The 21591-nt window shown below is 32.5% G+C and overlaps 1 protein-coding gene across 1 annotated transcript; it reads right to left on the bottom strand.

Annotated features, from left to right (window-relative positions):
• Positions 1 to 755: 755 nt before the first annotated feature.
• Positions 756 to 21564, bottom strand: LOC127719828 (sialate O-acetylesterase-like). Its single transcript, XM_052226180.1, has 9 exons — positions 21496 to 21564; positions 19867 to 20186; positions 17419 to 17563; positions 15034 to 15205; positions 14371 to 14465; positions 7047 to 7177; positions 4154 to 4308; positions 3375 to 3573; positions 756 to 1433 (listed from the first exon to the last, which is right to left on the bottom strand). Exons 1-9 carry the CDS (start codon positions 21554 to 21556, stop codon positions 1179 to 1181), a joined length of 1533 nt encoding a protein of 510 aa, XP_052082140.1. The 5' UTR covers positions 21557 to 21564; the 3' UTR covers positions 756 to 1178.
• Positions 21565 to 21591: the final 27 nt, after the last annotated feature.

Genomic DNA, 21591 nt, shown 5'->3' with positions numbered 1-21591 from the left:
TACGAAACCATGTTTTGTTACATCTATTTCAACTTTGCTAAAAAAATTCAGGACATTTCAGTGATTTTTATCTCTTTTACGATAAAATCTTTAAGAAAGGACTACGGATTTTTAGCGCATTTCAAGTTTGTGTTTGCGCTGGTACACTAGAAATTACATTTTTAACTAGTGTACAAGTTAGAACTATTATTTTAATACCATTCTTCAAAAACTCACTGCACAGTTATTGAAAAAAGTCATAATTCCCCCAAAAAGGATAGTTTTCTATGCACTTCTTTTTGAAAATATTCTTTAAAATTCGAGGAAAAAAAAAGGTTTTTACAGAATAAATACATGTCAGTAAGAGGCGAATTGACTATGAACTGATAACGATAGAAGTTTGATGCACATTCAATCATATTGCTGGTATCCTGAGGATTGATTTGAGCCCTTAACCATATCTGTACGTCAGCAAATGACGATGGAACAAGACTAAATGCCCAAAAAATATCTTAAAATTTGCTTCACCGGTAAGCTGTACCGGTGTGAAAGGGAAAGGGTTAAGACTATCGTTTGAAAGCGTTGATTCACAGTTTTAAATGTATGCTGGAAATGGTTTTAAGATAGTTCTGTAGTATGTCATAAGATATATCTTATATAAGAACATGTCTAACTGTACTTTCGAATCAGACCTAAAAAGATGTTTTGGTCTGTGTTTCTGGCCAGGATGTTAATGTAAAGACATAAAACAGTAGAAGTGGAGATGTGCGATATTTTATTTGGAGTGTGAATACTAAAAATGTCCTTATATAAATACCAGAACAGATAAAAATACTAGATAAACTGTTATAACTTCCTTACAAGCAGCAACCCTCTATCAAGGAAACCATGATAGGAAACGCAAATCCTGGAATCCCATCAACTGGGAGAGATATACTCGATATGCAGGTGCTGTTGGATTGTAATGCTTCGCATGCTATACATGAAAAACCAAATCAGCAATAAATAGTAGATTTTTGTCACCTGCTACTTGTAGTATACATATATATATTTGCCATAAAATGTTTTTTTCAACTTTAGGTTCTGTATCATGTTTTAATGTGTATAGTATAAGATGTGGTTTTCACATCGTATTCAGACTGGGGAGCAGGTGATGGAACATTGACGTCATTGCAAGAAAAACATTTTAGGATTCACTTTTATTGAAAAAGTCTTGTTACAATAAAAGGTGGAGAAGGAAGGTAGTTTGCTGCCCCATAAATAGCACATTGCTTTAAATCACACGGACTTTCACTCCATTCATATCGTATACCACCAATAGAATGATGACTTAGGCTGCATTTTGATGTATCCAAAGTTATACTTGATGTATCATGACTCTTAATTGGTGCATTGGTCCAACCATAATCATGTGCGTATGCATGACAAACTTTATGAGATGATGAACAGCATATCTGTAATAAATATTTGCTTTTAACGATAAAATATTTTAAAATATATATTATGACTATTATGAATAAAGAAGATATTGTATATATACGTCAATGTTGTAAAAATTTAATCTAAATTGCCAAATATCTGCCATCAACTCCCAAGGAAAAAGACATAAACATATAAACCTTTTAAAACTAACTTATATTCGGTATGAGTTTTGCTCATTGCCGCAGGCTATACTGTGACATATAGTTGCTTACAACTACGTCATTTGGCCTCTGGTAGATAGTTGTCTCATTGGCAATTATACCACATGTTTTTATAAAGACGGGTAACCGTTGACAAGGTTTCTGAATTTGAAGAAGTGAAAAAAAAAATAGATATATATTATATTTTCCATTGTGTCTGAAATGCTATCAATTACTGACAGCTAATTTAAAGTTCTCAATCTTCCGATAAAAAAAAACAAATCTTCTAACACTCAAAAACAGAGTGCTGCTTATTTTATAAAGCAACGTCTTGAACAGTATAGAAAACACAATCTTGTACAACCCATAATGAATTTTAGAAATAGTCAAAACTGAAAATTAAATGAATCAAAATTGAATTCGTGTTTCAAACTGTAAATAAATCACCCTAATTTAAGACACAATGACTTAACAATGAGTCTATTGGAAGCTTGCAAGAAATTTGAAGCCCTTCTTAAATGTCTGCTTCATATATCTGATACCGTTAACCAACAGCTTAATGTTAAAAACCATGTTATGGTGGAATCGTTGTATCGTACCCCTTGAATTGATCCCTATATTTTATTTTTACTATTTTATGGTCATCTGAAGGCCAATCAAAACTAACACCAGGCCACAGATGTGACAGTTTATGTTTCAAAATTAATCATATCGAAAGATACATATATAAAATTTGTATATACTACAATTATAAGTACCAATTGTGAATTTAAATATCAATACTTTTAGTACAATCTGAACCCATAAGCATATTATGTAATAAGTGAAAAAGACAAATGTCATCAATTATTAAAATGGAAATTTTTGAAAAGGCAATCAATTTAGAGTTATCTCCCCTTGACCATACATTTGTTAATAACAGTGTAACATCTCGACTTTTTGGAGCAGATACCGCCTATTTTCATCACATTTAAATCTAAAAATGATAGAAAAACTATTCTAGGTGGAAGAAGGGGAGGAGGAGGGGATTAGAATATTTTATGAAATTGAGTGTCTTCCTTCAGCAGCTATTTCCAAAAAAGAGGCTGCATATTAAAACATGTGCTTAAAGTAGCGCCCCATATCAATTACAAAAATTCCTCAAAGTTTCATATGAGATATATACCTATGTACAAAACTATTTTCTACATCTTTCTAAAATTTACAACTATGATATCAAAAGACTTACAAATAAAAGTTACAATATTTCATTGTACCACAAAGTCATTTATGCTGCACATAAGTGTATTTGTTAGTTTTGAACAATTTATAACATGCTTATCTCTTGATAAGAAAAATGCAAAAACAAATGTTTTTGTTAATGGAAACTTCACTTCAAACTCGTTTATATCTAGTGAATTGCGTGAAAAACGTATATTCTAGTGAGATGAAGTAAATATAATGTCGTCAAGGAATAGCAAATTGACAGTTAGACTAGAAAAAAACTTCCTGTTTCCCGTAAATATTGGTTTGAAGATTAACGTGACAACTGCCATTCACAACAGTAGATTACATTAAACGTTGGATTTAGTAAGAGTACCTTTAAGTGGACAATTTTCATTGGTGTATTTAGAAAAATATGAATTATTTCGAGAGTATTGATCATCTAAGTACTAGTATTTGTAAGTGTTGTTGAACTTTTTTTTATCCGATGGTGTTTCCGTTTGAGTGTTTAAGAAGTTAAGCTATAAAATTCATTTCCTAGCAGTGAACATAAAGAAATTAATAACTCACTTGGAATCCGTTTGTGTTTCTTACATCAATGGGTGATCGTCCATTGTCGTATTCTATAGTAAGAGTATTGCTATCACGATGCAAGGTATATGATGAAGGATAAGGCCCCTGATAATCAATTCCACTTTTTTTATAAGCAACTGCTAAAGCTCCTAAAACTAAACGAGCTGCTACATCATGCTTCAGACGAGGGTGAATGCTGTGAAAAATTAAACTAATGTAAATCATTCAAATACTTAATGGCGTGAAATTGTAAACAAAAAAGTGCATATAGACATTGTTTCCAGTGTATACTTATCTTCCAGGTAATGATTCAATATATCCAATATTAACGGCTGTTACTGTATTGACCATGGTAAAGATTCGAAATTGGCTCAGCTCAGCCCAAGCTGATCCAGAATATATACAAGGGTAAATACAGAATCAGCGAGCTCATAGCAGCTTTATTGCACGATTATAAGTATACTTAGAAACTTACAGTTAAGCAGGTAACCGAAATCATTGGACCGGTCCAATACGGTTTATTTTCCTGTATTTGCCTGTGGTTCGAAAAACTGTATTTATCTATCAACAGTTCAACTTCAGCAGTACTGCATATGCTGATGTAACCACATACAGGTCGATTTCATCATATCACTTCATAAACTAAGTTTTCAACCACGGATACTCAGAGAGAATCAAACAATTAGTTGTAAGAATAAAAAAATATCACATTTGGAGAAAGGTAACCTGTGACGGGTGTTCAAACAAGGATATACAGATCGGATAAGAATACTTACTGTCCACGTGGTGATGCATAATCTGGGAGGTCTAATGCAACGGCCATAAATACATTCTTTAATCGATTGTTTGGAACTTTTCCATGATTTGCTGTCTGTGCCCAGCGCACTAGTGGAAAGCTACCTATTGCAGACGTATTTCTATTCGGTGCTAACTGAAAAAAATATAATCACAAATAGAATAACAGATATAGATTACTTACGCCTTATATCATGCATATTTCATAAACGAGATCATTGTCATGCGTCATTGTTTTGATCGGATATTTAAAATTTTACTTTTGCTTGAAATAATGCATGTCAGTTTAACTGACCAGGTGACAGTGCAATAACAAAATATACACCGGTAAGTACTCATTTGATCAGATGATAAACACAAAGATTTTGTAATTCTCAGAAAAAGTATAAAATGACAATACACTGTGGCCATACTTCATCGTAGTCATTAAAAATGGGAATTTTTATTTCTACCTTACTCTGATAAATTGTCTTTAAGAATAGTCGATACTGAACTAACCTTAATCTGAAAGTTGTCAGCCTTAGCAGTTAATTATTTAAGCTGCTCAACAAATACAAATGGCTATAATAGTCTATCATAATCGTAAATCATGTCTAGTCAACAATATGATTTCGGCTTCCCAATTGTGAACTTTCCATTTTTATGTAGCAAATTTCCAGCAACGCCTGCATACGGTTGATACGATATTCTAAGGCTTGTATTTCCTATCATGATTTCCTTGATAGAGGGTTGCTGCTGACAAAGAAGCTATTAAACCAAGAGTTCCAAGTGGTGAAGTTGAAATAATCACTTCGTAAATTTTACTGACGCCATCACGAGTTGGTTGACCATTATGGAATATTCGTTTCATAGACGACAGTGGATATATTCTAATTGTCGTTACTACAATCCCGTCCCTTTTTCCCGAATGTGACCTTCCGAATTAGACTTATTACCGGGTTTGTACTAACATGAGCAACACGACGGGTGCCACATGTGGATCAGGATCTGCTTACCCTTCCGGAGCACCTGAGATCACACCCAGTTTTTGGTTGGGTTCGTGTTGCTCAGTTTTTATTTAGTTTTCTATGTTGTGTTTTGTGTACTGTTGTTTGTCTGTTGGTCTTTTCCTTTTTTTTTTAGTCATGGCGTCGTCAGTTTTATTTTCTATACTTCTGAGTTTGAATGTCCCTATGGTTTATACAAAGGAGGCTTATTTTTGTTTGAAAATATTATTTGGTTGATTATTTTTACTTTCTTATTGTTGTAAGGAGAAACGTTATTAAACAAATAGTTGATTTAAGTGTTAATTTCCCAATTTTGTTTCAGGACTTGGTAAACATATAGAGTCAAGTGTCTGTGTAAAATAAACAGACTAATTTGTTTAGTTTGTCTTGTCGATCTATCCCCTCTTACCTGCCCAACCGCGTTGAAAATTTGATGAGTAATTATTTGATTCCAAAATGTAACGTATATGAATTTCCATTATCAACTGTTTTGTTTATAAAATATTAAATAAAAGTTAAATAAAACATATTAAATATTAAAATGTTAAACACAATATTCTAAAACAACCTAAATTTGGATGACATTTTCTATTGCATATTTGTCCTGGTTTTCTACATTCACATATGTTCGATCCAAATCACATTTAAAAAAATCTTGTTCTTTATATTTAATCTGATTTTATCGCACGTCGAAGAGAAATAAAGTTGTCGGTCGAAACACTCGAAGGAATCAGACTCCACGAAATGAGTCTTCTTAAAGCGATCAGAGCAAAATTCCAATTTAGAAGCCTGACGATATCCTTTTTAGCCCGTGAAAGACGATTTTTGACTAATTTTGTGGTTTTGCGGAAACGACAGTAGATAGAGAGAAATTGAAGAAAACAAAAAATATCACCATGAACGAAATCGGAAGTCGACTTCACGATCAACATGTGGAATCGGTTTCTAAACAAACATTTACATTTAGAACATGAATGTTCAATTGACGCTGGTTTTTATCAAACAATACAATTATCACTATCCTATCAATGGAAATGTTGGTACTATCAAATTCAATTTTAATTACGTATAGGTTTTTGAGTTTATATGGTTCAACACAGATAAATAACTTATCCCTGGAAAAACCTGTTCACTTTTAAAGATTTGCCAAGTGCCTGGATATGAATGTTAAACTATTCAGTTTTAAAACTTTAAAAGCATGAAAATACAGATTTATGTTTTCTAAATTTGATTTGTATTTATCAACAAAATGATTTGTTTTATTGATAATCATATCGGGGAATTTGTAAAATAATTATTAAAATGTTCATGCAGAGATTATGTAACTTCACTGGTAATTTTCGGGGAATATACCGGTAGTGATTATACATAATCCCTGAAAAATTTGGGATTCTACATTGTGATTAGACAAATTCGCCGTAACATATATTATGGGTGTATATATTATAATTTTATGATTTTAAATTTTACAATGGTCTTTCATAGCTTTATCAGGTAAAAGATTACGTTCTGTTAAGTACTTACACCACAATTGATTGCTAGAAAATGTATACTAGGTATATATAACCACAAATAATTATGAATTAATGTAAGATAGGACACCAATTTTACTACGCCAGATGCGTATTTCAACAATGATGGCTCATAAGTTATATTTAAGGCCAGCATATTTGAAATCATTAAAGAAATTATTTAACCAAAAAGGGACCAAAAGTATAGCAAACCCGGAAAATTATTCAGAGCTATGCACGAAGGAAAACATTTTTAAATTTCAAGGCAAATCATTCCGTAAATATTTTTTTTTTCACCGCAAATTTTATGAAAACAATATCCGTGTTTTCATGCAATTACTTCGATACAGAGTTACTGGGCTTGTGAATATTCTAACCTGAACAAATCCGAATGGAAACATGGCATCAACCGTCTGTAGAGAAGCAGAATGGAACTTAGAGCGCCAATCGTCTATCATTGCTGGAAATCTGCATGAGTAATCAAACGCATTTCTTGAGTTGGCTTCTCCTACAGTAAGAAAGCATATGTTATGCTCCATGAATATGGAGTAAGGAATACATTTGTATAACATGAAAATCCCCTAAAATACAGGGAAACAGCTACATTGTAGCGATATATATGAGAAAAGAAGATATGATGTATATGTTAAAGAGAAGCAAACTATCGACAGATTTAACCCACACATATCTAGAGGACAACATTGACTTTTATAATTTCTGTTTTTAATATGAAATGAAATTAAACAGTATGGCCTTCAGTGATAAAAGTGATAAACATGATTGCAAGCAAAACATGGACACCAGGTCCGCATTTAATCACATCGGGATTTTTAAGCATTCTATTCATTTTGCTGAATTGTTTCCAAATTTCATCATCTACTGTAATTGTAAATTTCGTTCCACCCGGTTTTTATTATCAGTTTGTAACATATCACGGTAGGTATAGTGTCCGGCTGAGATCGTGTTTTTTTCGAGTGAATCGGTCCACTTTTTAGTGTAGATCAGGTTTTTTCGAGTGATATGACATGCGATCAGATCGATTTACTGCTATTTCGCGAATACAATAGTTGTATTCGTGACTGTTTATCTTATTCTGAATGCTATACATGTTTTGAGCACAAATGGCGCACAATTTTCGTGTAGTTCACTCACAATTCAGTGTTTTATATTGTCTGTGTTTTTTCGAGAGCAACATCTAAAACGCACGGGTTTTTCAACAAATGGTCCGGGTTTTTTGAAGAAAATATGAATAAGAAAGAAGACAATATTGGGCTTAAAAACTGTTATTTAGCGAAGGACAATATTATTTATTCTTAATAAGTCACAAAAACATATTACTATGTTGATCAAATTTAACCCTTTTCAATTTAATGATAACTTTCTGTTCTGAAAACATAAGTCACCATCACCTTGTAGTATTAGGATATATATAAGAAATCACTGGGTCCTTTTTAAAACGGTCTTTAGAACCGAGGAGAGGGACTCATAATTTTTTTCAATTTCATTTCATGCTGCCTTTTTTTACCGTCAATATTATTTTATGATATATAATTCGTCTAAATAACAGCCCAACAATTATGTTAGATCTGTAAATTTTCCGCAAATTTTTTGTTCTTCCCTGGCCGGGATTCGAACTCATGCTACTGAGATATCTTGGTACCAAATCGCCTTGCACTATGTCCGACGCGCTAGACCACTCGACCACCTAGGCTCGACAAAAATCAAGCTTTCGGTGGCCGGGTGTTACCTTTCCTCGTCAGTTTTTATCTAGCGTCGTAACACAGTACATGATATATAAGACATGAAGATGGAATATTACAGATCAGCTGAATTATCTATCGTAGAGGATCTTATAAATTAATGTAGGATGCAGTCACAGAAATAATTATATTATAAGTACGTCTGAACCAGTGACAACTCTACGACAGATTTTATCCATCGGATCACCAGTGATGGTGATACAAGGCTGAAAACACATTCTGTATACATAATTCGTCTAAATAACAGCCCAACAATGTTAGATCTGTAAATTTGCGGAAGCATTATAGTGACGAAAAAACATAGGAGCAAGAAAACTAAGGAAAAGCAGTAAAAAAATCAGAAAAATTCAATATAAACCCAAATCTTCTACTAAAAGAGCACCCCCCCCCCCCCCACACACACAAAGAAATTGCATTACAATAACATTTGAATTGAATTGAATATCTTATAAAAAATGAAAACAACACTTTATAAATTTCATGCGTCCAAAGCGCTTTTCTGGATTTGCTTTCGTCCAGAACGCTCAAAGTCGAATATTTGAAAGCCAAGGATGTATAAGAACCGAAACATGTGAAGAGCTTTATGACCAAGGACCTTAAAAATAGCCAAATCCATCCAAGGTCAACTTTGCCTGATGGAGCTGAAACCTTAGTTTGTTAATAATTTTTAAAATTATAAACGGACGTCCAATGGCAAATATTTCATGCATGTTCAAGACGAGAACCAATTAACAATAAATCCAATGTATAGGTCTGAGGACGTTCGGGATGAAGGTCGGGAAATTTAGGCTGCCACTGAAAATTAGGGTATATTGGACAGAAATTATGCCTTGCAACAGGCCACCTACGCACCCCTCAAAGAGCTGTTGCAAGGGTTCTTGACGTGCAGTGAGCGTTGCAATATCTACACGCCCCATTCTGACCGGACGTGGCTACGCATTTGAACATCCCGCACAGCCAAACGGACGCCCCACTTTGGCAACAATTTTACTGCTGGTCGGAAGAGGACCTAAGTGACCATATTTCTATTCACCAGTCCCCCTTGGAGGTAAACAATTTTTAGAAAGGTTTGATATAAATCATGTCTGTACCGAAGTACTGACTACTGAGCTGATGATAAACTCGGAACTTATCCAATATATTTGATAACAAACGAAAAGAATAATCTCTAAGCTTTGACAGATCTTTTTGAAATATTAAAAAAAACGAAATGTGCATATAACAATCCATGCGTTAACCTCACAAACATAATTCTTTAAATTTAGTGGAAATGAAGCTTTGATAGTGCTTTATTTCTATATATGTGACGACGTATAGCATATGCTTGATCAGACTCCTTTTCACAGTAGGAGCATTTGAATATTGTTCTTAATTTCCATTTCTAGAACGATAAAAAGTATATTATCATCAAGACAACCAGTAAATGAAACATTTAGGATGTATTTTCTGTAAAAAAACACACATTCACCCGCCTTACGCACTTTGTGCACGTACGTCTCAATAGAGATTTCCAATAAAATGACATTACTCGACTTAACCGACCTATCTCACCGTGTCTCGGCCTGTTGCAGTGAAGGACGACGGAGGGGAGCATAGACTACACGAATGGTCGGCTCGTTGAATACACATACTTTGTTGGAATAAATGTTATTTAAAAATTAGCACAAACTACTATTTTAATTCTTTACATATTTTGTTTTTAAATTTCGGGTGATTTCATTGACAACAACCTTAAAGGGAATAATTAGTTCAGCTACCGGTAATCAAATACACCGATCATTACTTTGTCATTTCACTTGACCCATATATTTTTCTCTCAAACGACGAATTCTTAAAGCTCATAAATCAAAATTAAGTTTGAACAAATAAAAATAATGGAATATGAAGCGTGATCATATTCTCATTTTTAAGTAATAAGATTAAAACAAGAGTTTCAAACACGCCGGAATGTAAAAGGTGTACACGACTTGACTCTACTTCTTTTTTAGCATACTTCTATAATTTATTTCAAGATACTTTGGTCGAAGGTAAAAATTCAGATCACTAATGCATCTTTCTGATAGTACTGTGTCACCTTTCCGTATTATTTTATCAAATGGAATTTATGAGGACGCATCTGCAGGAAAAAATATGATTACACTTTACTGAATCAGTTAATTTGTTTATATCTTGTCTTTAATTATTATGATCCATGGTCCTAGGAAGAGCCCGTACAAACGTAGGTGTAATTTAACGTCAATGTTCTTAAACTGTTTTTTCTAAAATATTTGGCGTTTAATTATACAAGTACGTATGAAAAACGGACATGTACGGACTTTTTAATTGAATTTTTGTTAAGTAAGACGATCTTTTTTAGTTTTATGACCAACTTATGAAAGCATGGGAATATTATATTTACTGGTCTGTGCATCCTTCCGTTCTTCGTTCTGTTCAAAATATAAAACCTTTAAAATTATATACCAACTATAAGTTTGAACCAGATTAAGTGGTGCACTGAACATGGAAATATTATCATGTGAAGGGGCACGGTGTCTTAAGGCCACACATTCTTGTTGCAAATGTTCTGATGAATAAACGTTCATGTAATATATATCTTCCAGACTCATAACTGTCTCTTTGGTCGCGCGCTCGTCTCGACAGTAACCTCTCAAAGTTGATCAAGGGAATAGAAATATGGTCACTATTGGTCTTGTTCAGTTAAACCATTGCTAAAGTGGAGAGTCCGTTTAGATGAGCGGGATGTACAAGTACGCAATCCCGTCCGTTCAGAGTGGGGACGTTAAATCCGATGCATCTTTTAGATACAATGTCACGCTCTCTACATGTTAATTATGCATGAAATATTTGCCACTGGACGTTAAGCAACCAACTGTCAATCAATCGACAGTAGCGTAATTTTAATTTTATTTCTGGTGAGGCAAATGATTTGAATCTTGGAAGTTAAAGTCTGACCTTGGTTTAAAGACGTCAATGCCAGTAGGGAGTGAACGGTTAATTGAAAAAAAATTAATCGCAAAAAAGGTGTAGGTGATCATACTCTTGATAGGTAACACAATGGTAAAAAGATACTGTCTATGAAAAATCCAGATTTGTGAAATTCTATTATGAAATAATATTTCTAGTGCGCATTTAATCAATAGGTTTTAATGAAACTTCTGGTTAAAGGCTTAATTCTCGGTATTCGGTTAGGTGTTAGAATTCAGATAGGTTCCTGATAAAAAAAAATGACAGAATTATATGTATGACCTCTCCTAAAATGCTTTGGTACAGATTTGGGGAAACTAAGTTTAAGATCCACTATGTCTCTTAACTTATATGTTTAGCTTTTGTCAACATGTATGGATGATAATAACTGGGAGAACTATTAAGTCTTGCTTATATTAAACAAGGTAGAAGAGTACTACATAAAATGTAGGAATGCCAAGTGTCTGTTGAAAACTTTGCCCACCAAAAGTAATAAGTTCGTTGTCAAAAAAAAAAACCAAGCATCATATCAGTTTCACGGGTATGACCTCTTGTTGGGATCAGTTTTTTGCGAGTTATACTTTGTATGTTACTTAAAAAAGATATTTGTATCTACCTTGTTCATTTTAAATTGCATCTTGGATCCGCATCTGGCAACACAATCTTATTATATTATGTTGTTCAATGTTACTTACCTTACACATTTACGTTAATGATTTACTCATTAAAATGAATTCGGTGACCCCCTTTTAGTTGTTTATCAATAAAATGGATAAAATACTCTAAGTTAGTTCACTTCGACAAGGGATATCAAATATATTCCCTGGAAATATCTTTTGTATTTGGACTCCGATAGCATTCCCGTTAAACAAATTAATACAGAACAATCCTTAATCGAACACACCTTAATTCTAATAAAAAAAACATATATAGGGATTTCTTTATCAATACATTTTATAATAAATGAAAAATACTTTTGTTTATAAATTAAATGGAAGCGATAGTTTTATCTGAATTTTTAACCTTTATAAAGAGACAGATTCTGACAAATTCTGCTTTCGATATTTCTGAAATTGTCAGAAACATATCCTTCGAGATATTTTCCCCGCAACAATTATAATAATAAGATAGATAAACTATAAGGAAAGACAGAAAAAAGTATAATGGGGCGTTCAACTGCAAAGTATATTGAAAAATAATTGTCATAATCAAAACCATGAAAGATAACTCGAATCGTACATATGATAGGTATGCATGGATACGTGTGTTAATACGTGATCTTATGTCAGTAAAATAAAGGCGGGAATCTGGAAAACCACGTGATAAATGAAAATGCAATATTTCTATCAGTTGTCGTCATGATATTTTTGTTTATATGGTCGAAAATTTCAGTGTGTGATTTTGAAAGTCTTGGAATACTTTGTTTAAACTTAAGCGACGTATTTAATCAAATTCGATGGTTGGCAATAACCCGTCCCATTAGTTACGTACGTATGTCATTTTATTGGAAATCTCTAATCCAACATGTCTGACTTCACATAAAGATTGTTTACGTCACGAAATATTAACTGTATGAAATCCATATCGGTACACTTGCATGAAGATAATATTATCTGAATACAAATGAACGATGCCTTTTTATGAAATGGTAAATATACAGCGGTATGCAACCGACCGTGCAAGACCCTCATGGGTAGTCAAGGTCGTTAAAATACCCCGTCGTCGTCGTTGTTTCGTTCTTTGAAAAGTACTTTATTTGAACTTTTTCATTGTTTTTTAAACGTAAATGCACTGACCTATTACATTTTAAGCCATAGGAATTTTGGTTTTTCACTCGAAAAAACACGGACTGCTCTCGAAAAAACACGGACATATAAAAATAAATTTACCCTCCAAAATGTACTTTTCAATGCAAAAACAAGAATTTTTGTATAGTGTCTGTATATCTATCTTAGATTATGCAGATTCCATGTAAGCATTTCCGTTGACATTTGCATTGGTATGTTTATACAATGGCTTTAATCTATATTTAAATTAAATTAAATTAAACGCTATTAAAACAAGATAATGTAGGGTTGATAATGATTTTATCACAAATACTAAATAACCTTCTATGATATTAAATTTCTGTCATCTTTTTTTTATGTCTTACCAGAAAAAGAAGTCGGTTAGTTTACATTTTTGATCATATTCACTCGCAAAAACGTGGTAACAACTCGAAAAATAAAACCCGATAAAATCCGGACACTATACCTACCTACCGTGCATATGTTTCGTTCCACCCTTATTTATTATCAGTTTGTAGCAAATGTTTCGTTCCATCTTCTTTTTATTATCAGTTTGTAACATCTAAAATATCCTGTTTCTACGTTTGAAAAATAGGGTCAAAATCGCAAATTCGCTTCCTTTTTAGGAAAAAAAACCAGCCTGGTGACCCCCTTTTTCTTTGCATTTTTGGATTCAGCATAAACAGATCTACAAAATATGTGAAAATAAAAAAATTCTACCGGGGATCCTTATTATCTGTTTTTAATGTTTCTTTGATTCGAAAATGCTTTTAAATGTTGTAATGTTTCCAGAAAATGACTTGTTACGTATGTCAAATAGTGCCGGATATTCTGTTTTAAGTACAAAGATAATAATTGAAAATATTTGGATTTTTTTTTTATATATAACGATACCTACTGTACACCTTTTATGTAAGAACATAAACGAGCGATCGACTGAGTTGCATACGATGAAAAGTGATGTCTTTTTTTTTTTTTTAAAGTTGTCGTATTAAAATCATTAAAAGAAAGTTCTCAATATTGTTTAATGTTTAGAATTTTACAATTTGCTGAGCAAAATTGCAAGAAAAATGTTGGTAAAAACTACTACAGTTAAAAGTAAATATCAAACATAACATATATAATGTACGTTTTCAACTTACTTCGTTCAGGTTTTTTTTAAATAACAAAATACGATTTTATTTTTATACCTTGATACCAAAGTGCTCCATATATTGTAGATTTTAGGAAAGGGTGGATCATCCCATTCCATAACACGTTATTAGAATGTTGATTAACTGGCGATCTGGAAAACAATTATTTATAGACATACATTATGTGCATGAATATGAAGAAAAAAAAAATCACTATAAAATTCTGAAGATGATTACCCTTAAAAATTTAAAATTGCTATTTTTTTTTAATCTCGAAAAAGAAACGAGTGGCCATTAAATACTAATTGGTACATAGTTTGGATGTATATAGGCTGTAATTGTTACCTCCCTGAATTAGTACTAGCTATGTCTGATGTTTTAAAATATTTTCCCGTTTATGTTCTTTTGCTCGCTTCAAAGATGACTGGTTGAGTTTTTGTATCTGCATGAAAACTGCCTTCATATAAATCACTTGGATTTTGAACTCAGTATATATTTTATATTCTACAGGATTTTCTAAATTTTAAGATTTTATTTAAGAAACCCAGGCACACAAGTCCGCAACATTGGTATAAAAAAACAAAGTATAACGTAATGCAATATAAAAAAGCAGTATTATCCGTAATAAATAGTATACTTAAGTTAGCATTCTTACTCTACAATCAATAATCTAGACGTTTACAAAAATGCATTAGCCACGTAAAAATTATATATTCTTACGGACTTAGGTGGCGTTGTGTTGAATTGCATTTCTGAAGAGCATCTGGTGACGACCATGCTTCTACCGGAGTACCTCCCCAATCTGACTCTACTAATCCAATAGGATAACTTACATGAGATGATAAATATTTTCCAAATAGCCAACAAACAGCTGAGAAATATTTGACAGAAGCTGAAATTAATAACACTTTGAACTTGGAAATTTGTAGGATTAGTCATTAAGCATTGAACTTGCATTAAAATGGTATTCACAGTATCCTTGCGACCCGAGGAAACACAGTTTATATGGTGAGCAGGATTCCCGAAAAGCGTGTCCGACGTAAAAAGTATAACTAAAATATCAGTACTTATTACTTACAAATAGAACAAAGGCACACGACAGGGTAAAATTTACAGACTACCCAATGGTCCCATGTGTAAAATATATGAAACTAAAATTCATGTTTTTTCCATGTTACGTGATGACGTCCCAAAGAATGGACTTCGTAACTTTAGAAATATACTAACATATTCATTTTAGTGTTAACGAAATTCTATTCAATGAAATTGGTTTTCTCCAAAAATTGGATGAAGATATATAGGAGAGAAAAAATACCGGGTACAATCTGGAACTTTTAAGTATCTGTGATAATTGACAAAAAAAAAAGAGAAGGGAATGAAAAAAAAAAGATTTTTCGATAACAAAGTGCACTGAAACATGTAATTTTTTTGTCGAAATTAATTTAAAAGGATCTGTGTGAAAACTGTCAGAATTAATAAATCATAACAATACGAATATAAAAGTATATGCTATTCTGCACGTGCTTGTGATTAATTTGAAGTTGAGGGGTGAGTATAACATGCTTATAGATGCCAAGTACAAAGTGAAAAGATAAAAATAATTGTAAATGGAAAATATGTAGATAATTTAGGTAAGAGATCGAAAAGTAAAATAGTCATAGCTGCTTACCTTCATGTCGTATCAGTCATATAAAAAAGATGAAGAAGATGCGAGAAGGGAACACATTGGTCATACAAAGAACAAAGCAAACGAAAATATGACATAAGCCCCCTAGGTTGGGGGTTTTAATCAATACAAGCTTTGCGTTATTCTACTACGCACTCATCTTATGAAACCAAGAAATAAATGTCAACTGGCTGTGAATTATGAAAGGCAAAGGGGTCAAAATTCTCACATTGTAATTCTGGATTAAAAATTTTGTAACAATGTACATGTAACTCTGTAATTAAACGTTCTAAAATTGTAATTCTTACTTTGCAACACTGCAACTCTATTATTGTAAGTTCTAGTTTGATGTTGGTGTATTTGTGGTATGTACATTTGGAATTTGTGATGTGAACATTTGTAATATTGACATTAGCAACATGATAATTAGTATCATGCATTTCTGTTATTTGAAAATGATTCTTGTAAACTTGCTGACGTACATCGTTTAGATTTAAGGTAAAAAAAAAAAGATGAATATCTTATAAAAAAAAAAAAATGAAAAAAAAATTAAACATTGTTTTCGTGCCAAAACTCGGACCTGAACAGGGAAATGAAAAGACCGGAACTTAATTGAAATCATACGGACAGATTTATTCAAATTTCAATAACGTTTTTATCATTTTTTCAGTGGATTTTCTTCAAGTTTGAATTTCAGTAAAAGCTAAACATTATGCTAAGCAAAAAGTCCAAAACCGGCTTATAGTATGGTGATGTCGGGCAAGCGTGATGTTGGGAAAAGTTTCAAATATTAAAATGTTCATTATAGAGCATTCTCCATTATTTAAGAAACATTCTGTGAAATCCGACCAATTGTTTCTTTGATCTATTTTTTTTCTAGGTGACAAAAGTCGGACCTGACAGAAAACAGATATGCAAAATACAAATTCTTATGTTACAAATTTCAAATTACAAATGTACATATCACAAAATTACCATGTAGCATGTATGGAACATCAAAATTAGAATTTAGTATGACAGAGTTAGAGAGTTACAATTCTCAGACGTTTAATTACCGAGTTGTACTTATTACAAATTAAGGGAAACAACTCCTAGGTAAAGACACACTGTATCCTTGTACATTCAAAGCAGATTGAAAAAGATGGTCTTTTGTGAGGAAGTGAACTACATTTTTGATTTCATACATTTACGATAAAAATGGTTTTGTAAAAAAATGGCAACGGGACAGTTTACAATCTTTAAAATATACCCTTTTGATAAGGTTGATTAGTCAGGAAGCTCCGTCTGTCATATCCAGGAGTTATTTTCATTTGAAAACATTTCTAAAATTAGAAACAGGACAGTGTTATTTTCCAATTGTCTTTATTTGAATAATGCTTTTAACAATTGACCATTATCAATAAAATTCATGTTGAACGTATAAAAAGTTGTATATTTACCTGCTGTTGGCAATAGCCATTGTTCTCCTATGCTTGTCCTGGTAAATTCTGTGAGCGGAGTTGTTGACAAATGTGGTTTAGCTTTAAATAATCTAATATCCTGGTGACTTGAAGTGTCGCTGACCTCATCTGTTGCATTAGCGAGCTGCATAAAAAATTAAAATTAAAACAATTCTTCCTGAAAGTACTTGTAATTGTGTTTTTTTTAAACATTTAAGTAAAAGAAAAATACTATATTGGGCGTTTTTCAAAAAAATATCCACTTTTTTCTGTCCAGGGCTTAAATTGTAATAAAATCATATAAATTTTATTTTTTTTTTGGTCTCAGTCTTTAAATTGTACATATTAAAGACAACGGCAACCCTTTTTGTCTGCTTTGTTGTAAGGACTCTATGAATAACATTAACGGTACCAATTTTTCTGCACCAGATGCACATTCGACAATGAATGTCTCTTCAGTGATGCTCGAAAATATGCGACCAAAGGGCTCAAAAACAGCAAAAACGCTCTGTCCACATTTGAAAGTTAATTTAAATTTTCATAATTTACAAAAATTCTTCAAATATTTAGATAAGTTCAAATAGATTTGTGCTAGTAACTTTAAAAAAAAATGCCCACTTCGCAACAACAACAAACAATTGGCAAAATGATAATCATTCTCTTATTGAAATTGTAGTCTTTCCTTTTACCTGCCACTACTACAACTTCACTTAGTAAAATGGCGGTCATCTATGGATGCTGATGATATAGTTCGTCTGCATTGAATCAATTTGTAAGTCCTATTGTAAGTCCTATTGATAGCGTACTTTTTTTACTTATTCACTTTGCAACGTTTTTTTTTTAAAGAAATGTATGACCTCAAATCATAAAATACGTGGAGCTTATGAAATAAAATGTATTGTCGAAGACGATGATCATAAAAACATGTATCTGAGGAAACGTGATACGAAAAACGAAAACGTTGCGTAGTGGACCGTTGGGTAGTCGACGTATTTACATGTTAGCAGCCATTTTTGTTACACGCGGTTTCTCAGATACATGTTTTTATGATTATTGTTTAAAACAATACATTTTAGTTCATATAGACACCACGTTTTTTTATGATTTAAGGTCACCATTTATTAAAAAAAAAATACGTAGTGGACAAAGAATGTTTCGTAGGGGACATATATCGTAACACAGTGGACATTTGTAAATATTTCTAGTAGTTAAAGTTGCAAATCAAATAGTTACACCGTATAAAATCATTTATTTTGTCAAATTCTTGAAGGAAAAATATCTTCAAATTCTAATTTTTTTAGCATGGTATAGAACCATAAAAAATCGTTCCAAAGGGGACTCCTTGGTACACCATGTTCACTTTTACAGAGTTGTTGTCAAGCTTACCGTTCAGTTTAAGGTTGCATATTTTGTATATAGCTTAAACTGAGTTTAAAGTAATCACATGTACAATTAAATCACTTATTTCTCAACATTATATTTTTTGATTTGCCAGTTGTCAAAAATGGACATTTTTTGAATAAGGCCCATATAACTTTTTGATATCAGTGATTGGTTGCTATCTCATTGACCCAACATCTTCTTTTATCTATTCGATCATAAACTATCAATTGGCAAACATTTATCAAAATCGCATTCCTGAGTTCACAAAAAGTGTTTGGTTAGATTCGTGTTGCGCAATTAAAAGTCTTCTGTCAGGTTTTGAACATTTTATTTTGTATCTTTATCTTTTCAAAGAAATTCGCCAATATCTGTTAGTGACATATAGTTATTTACATATATACATTCATCCTTGTCCTTTGGTCTCTGGTGGATAATTGTCTCATTGTTAATCATACCTCCTTATTTTTATATTGTGAATGCTCAACCCTCCCCTAGCCCTTGAAATTGACGTAACATCACAAAAACGACACAACGTTCCAATATGAGAATATTTGCCTTTGTTAAGAGAGTGTTTGTTTTAAGACAGAATTTCTTATGATAATACGACTTTTAAACAATCATCAGATATTCTTCTTTGATAAATTCTCTTTGTAATGAGTTAAGATCAGAGCGTATTAAATCGATAAAAAATGTGTCAGAATCACTGAAATCGAGGAGTTTTTCTAGTAGCTAGAGGAAAATGCTACTGTCTTGAAGCTAGTCATTCGATGCAATATATATCGTTTATCTCTATTTGGTGCTTTACCCTACATAAGGGTAAATATTCGAACCTCTACTTAATTTAATAATAAGTCGGGATTAGAGTGTGGGTAATCAAAATAAATCCGGAAAAAATATCTGCGTTTTGGGTGCTTTTCCAGATTCTGGAACACACCGCCACTACTTCGTAGATAATCTTTGCTGCATATCTTGCATTTAAGAAGATCGTGTTTCTAATCAAATATCACAACGCAATTGAAATGCCTTTTTTTCAAATGTGCATATCATAACATTGACTTCGTTTACCTGGCCGACAATAAAAGCCATATTACTTTGTCCTGAGCACAACCAGACATCTCCGAACCATACATCTTTCAGAGTTATATTTCCAAGTGAGGATGAAGCAGTCAGTTTGTAACCATGGTTTCCCCCAGGGTTATGTACAACACCTTGCCAAATTCCATGAGGATCAACTGTTATACTTCCACTATGTTGGTCGTCTAGATACAAATCAATTTTATCACCATGTTTCGGAGAATGTCCCCATACAGATGCACCACGGGATCCTCTTTGAAGTACCATATGGTTGGCGTAAAATGACGAAAACGAAAAAGTGACTGCCCTTTCTGAAATTAATGTTATAATCACCTTCAGCAGAATAAAAAAATATAATAAAAAAGTTCTCTCTAACGCCTCCCAAATATTTGACTATTTGATAATACAGTTACATACGAATTTCAAATACTAGTAAAAGGGACATGAAGAAGTATCAATCTTTGTACACCCCTCATACAGGAAATCGTGTAAGAGACCCATTTGGGTATTTTTCAAATTAGTTGTATTACAATTTATTTCAGGTTCAAACAATTTTTGGTTTTAGACATTTTTTTTTTCATCTTTTATATAAAATGTTCCTACAGAAATTTAAAAAAATCAATATTAAACAGTTTACATCAAACATAAGACGCAAGTGATCAGAATGCTTGAGAGGAGGTAACATTTTAACTATTTTTGAAAAATAGGAGTAAAGTCGTTTCAAATGAAGCAACAATACACACCATAAAATATATCTATTAAGTTACATGAATTCATTGTTGATTGTTTAAAATTTTTGGTATTGTTTCTCACAATCGGTAATGTATGACGCTTATCGATATTTGTCAAATTTCTTTTTTTCCAGATATAATATACAGTTTGTTGATATTGCCCATCAGCTGTGTTCTTTAATGAACAGGTGTGGCGTGATCGATATCTAGCAAAGTGTTACGCTCAAACCGGTGCTAGTTGTAGTCTTGAAGTGTGGCGAGAGTGTTTGTTTCATGTTGCTGACGTTCCTGCGTTGTTCCTTTACTATAGACAATTTATGTACGCGTAAAATTTTGTGTCGTGAATTAATAAACCATATCCTTTTTTTTCCATTATTGAACATTGAATGGATGATGATTAAAATGAATAAAATGGAATAAGATTGACACAAAGGACAAACACATGTTGACTGCCAAATAAAATGCCTTAGATTTTAATCTTAGATAGGCATCATTTACTAAATCATTAATAAGCTGAAGGTGCAATAGGACAGAATGCAAATATCGTATTCAGGATATAGAAAATAGCGTGTTTTTTATATAAATAATCACTGGTTTATACGCTAGAATGAATTTTTGATACGCTAGCTCACAAATAGCATGCCATAGTCCACAGACACAATATCGAACAAATTACTTTCCGAACATACCCGCCTCTTACTCCTAAATGATGAGTCCCTATCGGAGGAGGTAGTCTTTAAATAGATCCTTGCAGGTTGTCGAACACTCGACCGCATGCAATCAAAATAATTATACATCTTTACTTACAAAATTTGAAATACACGGTATGACTTAATCAACAGCCTCGTTAGTTGAGTGTCCTTCTAGTTTATATAAAAAAAGTACTTACTTTCATATCCACTGGTTAAGTTTAAGACCGTAATGATAGCAAAGAAGATGAACCACTTCATAGTTTCTTTCTATCTAACCACGACTGGCTATACTG

Source organism: Mytilus californianus, unplaced genomic scaffold, assembly GCF_021869535.1.
Source record: "Mytilus californianus isolate M0D057914Y unplaced genomic scaffold, xbMytCali1.0.p SCAF_1, whole genome shotgun sequence".
Classification (NCBI taxonomy): domain Eukaryota; kingdom Metazoa; phylum Mollusca; class Bivalvia; order Mytilida; family Mytilidae; genus Mytilus; species Mytilus californianus.
This window is presented reverse-complemented; position numbering and strand designations above follow the sequence as displayed.

Excerpts from the sequence above, each read along its gene's own strand:
- LOC127719828 (XM_052226180.1), bottom strand. The coding sequence starts at position 21,556 with ATGAAGTGGTTCATCTTCTTTGCTATCATTACGGTCTTAAACTTAACC. Across the intron at positions 7,178-14,370 it reads TGGAGCACTTTGGTATCAAG|GAGAAGCCAACTCAAGAAAT; the intron begins GTATAAAAATAA and ends TTCTTACTGTAG. Across the intron at positions 3,574-4,153 it reads TATGCATCACCACGTGGACA|CATTCACCCTCGTCTGAAGC; the intron begins GTAAGTATTCTT and ends AATTTTTCACAG.